General features: G+C 46.0%; 1 protein-coding gene across 1 annotated transcript in view; it reads left to right on the top strand.

Annotated features, from left to right (window-relative positions):
* LOC130119847 (dual specificity mitogen-activated protein kinase kinase 6-like) overlaps nucleotides 1-2123 on the top strand; it is a 13037-nt gene extending 10914 nt beyond the window's left edge. Inside the window, exons 9-11 of the mRNA XM_056288439.1 lie at nucleotides 1246-1385; nucleotides 1671-1716; nucleotides 1931-2123. Of these exons, the coding sequence (XP_056144414.1) occupies nucleotides 1246-1385; nucleotides 1671-1716; nucleotides 1931-2008 (264 nt within the window). The 3' untranslated portion in view covers nucleotides 2009-2123. The remainder of the gene's footprint in view (nucleotides 1-1245; nucleotides 1386-1670; nucleotides 1717-1930) is intronic.
* The last annotated feature ends 3143 nt before the right edge of the window (nucleotides 2124-5266 follow it).

A 5266-nucleotide genomic window follows, 5' to 3' on the forward strand; every position in this document is an offset into this window, starting at 1 on the left:
CTTCTGTGCATGTTTGCCAAGTTTGAAATTTGTGAAATATTAATTTTGATTAGTCGCAGGGCTTAAAAAACCGGTTGTGCACAAAGTTTTGAAATGTACCGGAAAATCAAATCGTTCAGTGTCTATATATTTTTGGCTGCTGTTTTTCATATAGACGTCCACTTTGTCCCAAACGGAGATATTAGCCGATATTAGCCATTGATTAGAAGTGATAGCTGGGCTGTGTTTGAACCTACAGTATGTGCTGCTCATACTAGCTGTGATGTGAAATGAGTATGCAGTACATTTCCACTGCCTTTGTCTAATGTGTCAGTCTTGTGTATTATGGGTGGTGACCCACCCCATAATGCATTGCAGCCGTGTAACATCTGTCAACTGTTGCTCCTTATAATGGCTGACAGATGCAACTAATAAAGCTATGACTATTTAATTACTATTTTATAGCTAAACATTTCAATGAATTAGTCTGCTATGTGCAAACTAACTCTGCTGATCACTCGATAAGATTTGTTTGATAAAATCATATCGAGGGTGGTGTTTGCAAGCCAGCGGCACCACATAGCTAGCTTGTTGAATTGTCCTCTGAGCTAAATCTGTGCCAGCAAACAGATCACCTTGGCGGTCATCCTGCACTGTTTGCCCTTTGCAAGTTAAGGGCAGTTACTCAGAAGGGGATTTTTTTTTGAGGGGGTGTTAAATGGTCATTCAGAAGTGACCATTTCACCAACAGTACTTGGTCACAGTACAGACCAAGTACTGTTTGAGTCTAATTTGTTTTTTTTTGTTTTTTTAAACAGAGTGGTTAATAACTTCTGCTATGCGGTGTTATTTATATAGTGTGCAGCATGCTAGCAAGTGGTTCGGGATACAATCTTACTGCAAGAAAATGATCACACCCATCCATCCATTATCTATACCCGCTTAATCCATTATCTATACCCGCTTAATCCAGTCCCGGGGTTGATTGATAGCGTTCGATTACAAAAAAGCATAGGCTGGTATTTTAGTACTATAAAGATAGCCGATAACTTGAGTTCTTTCAGACTGCGTGCTCGGTATTTTGGAGATATTGAATGACCTTTGGGTGATTACTCCCCCCCCCCCCCCCATCAGATGCACGATTGTCATATTTACCAGGTAGCATTAGCATTCATCCGAGTGAACCACAACTAAAAGTTGTAGATTTTAGTCCGGATTTTTGACTGAATTTTAGCAAATCATTAACTCTCTGTTTCTGGTTCCTAGATTGAGCTGGCTATTCTGAAGTTCCCCTACGACTCTTGGGGCACCCCATTCCAGCAGCTCAAACAGGTGGTGGATGAGCCCTCCCCGCAGTTGCCCGCTGACCGCTTTTCACCAGAGTTTGTAGACTTCAGCTCCCAGTGGTGAGTCCCTCGCCCCCGAGGTGTATTTAACATTTTGTTGTGCTGTTGTCCATCTTGTTCTATCGTAGCGGTGCCCATGGTCCACCAGGAGGCAGTGTTAGGATCTCCCTTGGCTCAAAGAGGAGACTGCCGGAGGCTGGCTTGCTTGCTTGCAGCTTGCGCTGTCATTTTTGTCATCGTCGGAAAACCGCTGCAGCGTGTCACTACTTTTATACGCTGACATATACACAATTAGGTTTTAATGTTGTCTAATTTTTTTTTCTTTTGTCATCTTCTTTTTTGCAGTTTAAGAAAGAAGCCAAGTGAGAGACCAGCCTACACAGAATTAATGGTTAGTCTGCAAGCTCTCCCTCACCTTTGCTCTTGCTTTTGTCCTCAAGAGGGCAGGCTTACTCAATTATCTCACCTAACTAGAGATTTGTGTTGGTAGATTTTAACAATAAAACTGTGCAATATCTTGTGATTTAAAAAAATTTTTTTTTTATAAATCCTCTGTTTCATTCATGTGCATATCTAAGCCTTTGCATTTGTTTCATTTTATGCAGCAACATCCTTTTTTTACCCTGCATGACTCCAAAGAGACAGACGTGGCCAGTTTTGTCAAGGTCATCCTGGATGACTGACGGGCTCCCTCCAAACCCCGCCCCGTCAGGGTAGGCGGGTCCTCTCCATTTAATGCACCAATGGCCTACCTTTTTAAGCTCACTGGAACGACATACTCAGACTGTCATGCACCCACACATGATGGGGGTGGGGGTGGGGGTGGGGGCTTGACCCGAAGACTGAAGCCAGCCCAACGGCACTGTAGTGGGAGTGGGGGTAATATGAACTCACATGGTCCAAACGACTGGAGAGGTTTGATTCACTCCTCCACACTTCCTGTGTGTGTGTGTGTGCGCAAAATTATTCAATTTGATAAATATGAACTGAACTTCCATGTTCTTGTTTTTGTATCAATTCTTTTGCTCTTTCACTCTTTTCTGATTGGACAGAGCCCGCCATTATTTCTTTATCTGACATATTGTATGCTAAATACTTGGAATTTCATTTGCAAAAACAGCTAATGTGTATGATTTTTTGTTTTGTTTTGTGTAATGAAAACTATTTGCATCTACATTTGTATGTTTTTCTCATGCAAACATTTTTTTTATGCTCTATATCAATGTCAAATATGAATTGTCTGGGCCTTATTTGTCAAACCACATCCGGTGAAGAGACTGGCTCGGTTCTGCATCTTGCCCTGAGCTGGTAGTTGCCGCAGGGCCGCGCTTATCGCAGCCAGGTCGCAGGTGGCTACAGGGGGTCAAACAGGGAACGCATTAAGAGGAGACATTTCTAAAGGTCAAACTCGAGACGGGGGAAATTGCAAGTCATTCCTCGATCTCTCGTTGGTAGTGGTTTTTGTGAGGGGGGGGGGAGCGGGGGCAATAGAAGACATCTAATTTTTTTTTTTTTTAAATGGAGCTCCAAAACATACCCCTTCCCACTGTGAGTATACTCCCTCTGTTTTAGGGGTTCAGTTTAGACCAGGGCCCCCCGCCCCCTTGTAAACAGCTCAGTCAGCATCACTACCAGGAGGTGTTTGCAGGATGCCTGCTCAAGCTCACAGTTTTATCTCGTCTTCTCTGCACCGATCTGAAATGTGTTCTCGTTATTACATTTACCATGTGTGCGTGTGTTGTTGTTGTTTTTTTTGTTTTTTTTTTTCCCTCTGTTCGCAACTTAACTGGGGCTGCATTTCAGCTGTCGTGGCGGCATTTTAAGTTATTCTGCCCTCTGCTTATCTTTCCAAATGCTGGAGTTTTTATTGTCTTTTCATCTGAGGCACTTGTGTTTTTTTCGAAGAGATCTTTATTATGCCTTACACATACAGTATGTTAGGGAAATAATTTATGAGTTAAAGATGTAAATACTATCTTTAAAAGAAAAAAAAGAAAAAAAGAAAATAGTGACATGGCACTGTTGTAACCTGGCAGTGTGTGTGTGGGGGGGGGGGGCTCCTAGAGTGGTCGATATCCGCTAGTTTAAATGCAGTGTGATGCACACAAACATACATGCACACCGCTACCCACATTCGCTCACTCTCACTCACTCACCCGCCCACTCGCCCGCGGGGCCAGCTGACTCCTGTGCTCCTATTTTGGATTGACGTGCTGTCAAGCTGAACCGCTCAGGTTTCTGTGGCCCGCCTTACGCGGAGGCAGCGCCATCTCTCTCCGGGTTGGGCCGCAGAGGGGTGGCCGTAACCACCTCCCTCTGACTATACTATGCAGTGCCCCTTTAGTCTTGGGGAGACGCATCAAGAGGCCCGGGCCATGTGCCCCCCCCCCCACACACACACACAAACACACTTACACCCGCATACACCAAGTGTTACAAGACCTCGACAGTGGTGGTGGTGGTGATGATGGCCGGCAGGGCTCTGTTCATTGTTAACCCTCTCAGCCTCTTGGGGTAAGCTGTGTAGTATGACCTTTATAAAATAGAAAGAGAAAAAAAACCTGTCGGGGGAGGGGGGGGTCTGCGATGTAAGAGTATGTATGATTGTGACTAAGAAGGGAAAGCTTGCAACGCCACCGAGAAGCTGCTGTAATTTTTATTTTATTTTTCCTGGTCGGCCTTCTTTGGATGGCCCTTCCCACGGTGTGTAAAAGTGAATTTCTACGCTCATCACAACGAGAATGGGACACTCGCTCTACCTCTTACTCCTTCACTCTAGTGGCCGCCCCTTCATTGGGTGGGACCGACAAACTTGAACTATGGAAAGACAAAAAAAATAAAGGCTTTATTCTTCAGTATGAATGGATGTAGCGTCATTTCTTCATCCACATCCTGTCAAAATGGACTTTTAAAGAATCTGTTGCTTTTCCTTTTTTTTTTTTCCCCCGATGTGTTGCTGAACTGAATAACAACAGTTTTTCGGGAATTAACCTGTAGGTTGCCTTGGCTGAAACGGGCAAAAGAAGTGCGGAATAGCCCCCAATATGTATGTCCATCCATCCCGTTATCCAAACTGCTTATCCTGCTCTCGGGGTCGGGGGGGGGGGATGCTGGAGCCTATCCCAGCAGTGATTGGGCAACAGGCGAGGCGACACCCTGGACAGGCTGCCAGACCATCACACAGGGCCCACATACGTTCACACCGAGGGACAATTCAGTACGGCCGATCCACCTGACCTACATGTCTTTGGACTGTGGGAGGAAACCCACGGGGAGAACATGCAGACTCCACACAAGAGGACGACCTCCATGGTTGGACTACCCCGGGGCTCGAACCCAGGACCTTCTTGCTGCGAGGCCACCGCTCTAACCACTGCACCACCGGGCTTTGTGCAGGCCCCCGTCAGCAGAACCGTGTTTCTGTCAAGTTCCGTCTGATGCTGCGAGTCGCTGCGATGTGACGAAAGCGGATGTTGAAACCAGAGCTGGAAACGGTAGACTTGGACCGGGTGCACGCATACGGAGCCATGCTGTCACTTTACACTATGCCTGCCATCCCTTAGCCAAACCACTTATCCCGCTGCTGTGCCTACCGGGTAGACTGAAAATGCCCGTATCCGCGAGCTTGAAGGTGGACCTGTAACAACCCTATGGCACTTCAGTTTTATGTAAGAAATGCACCGCAACTCTTAGTCCACGGGGCAAAGGCCCTGCTTGCAGTTTTCAAAATGTAATAAAATCAATTTCGAGCTCAACCTAATTGCTTTTTCTCCCGTAACACCTGCCCCTTCGCTGGCGATGTGTTTGTGCGAGCGTCTTTATGTAAGCCGAGGTGGCAGCAGATGCACTTTTTGCTGACCTCCGACTCCAAAGGTCGTGTGCGTAGCAAGTGGAAACACCGGTCCGTGCACGTAGCTCTCTCTCTGAATACCTTCTGTGCC

This window comes from Lampris incognitus, chromosome 10 (genome assembly GCF_029633865.1).
Source record: "Lampris incognitus isolate fLamInc1 chromosome 10, fLamInc1.hap2, whole genome shotgun sequence".
NCBI classification, from domain to species: domain Eukaryota; kingdom Metazoa; phylum Chordata; class Actinopteri; order Lampriformes; family Lampridae; genus Lampris; species Lampris incognitus.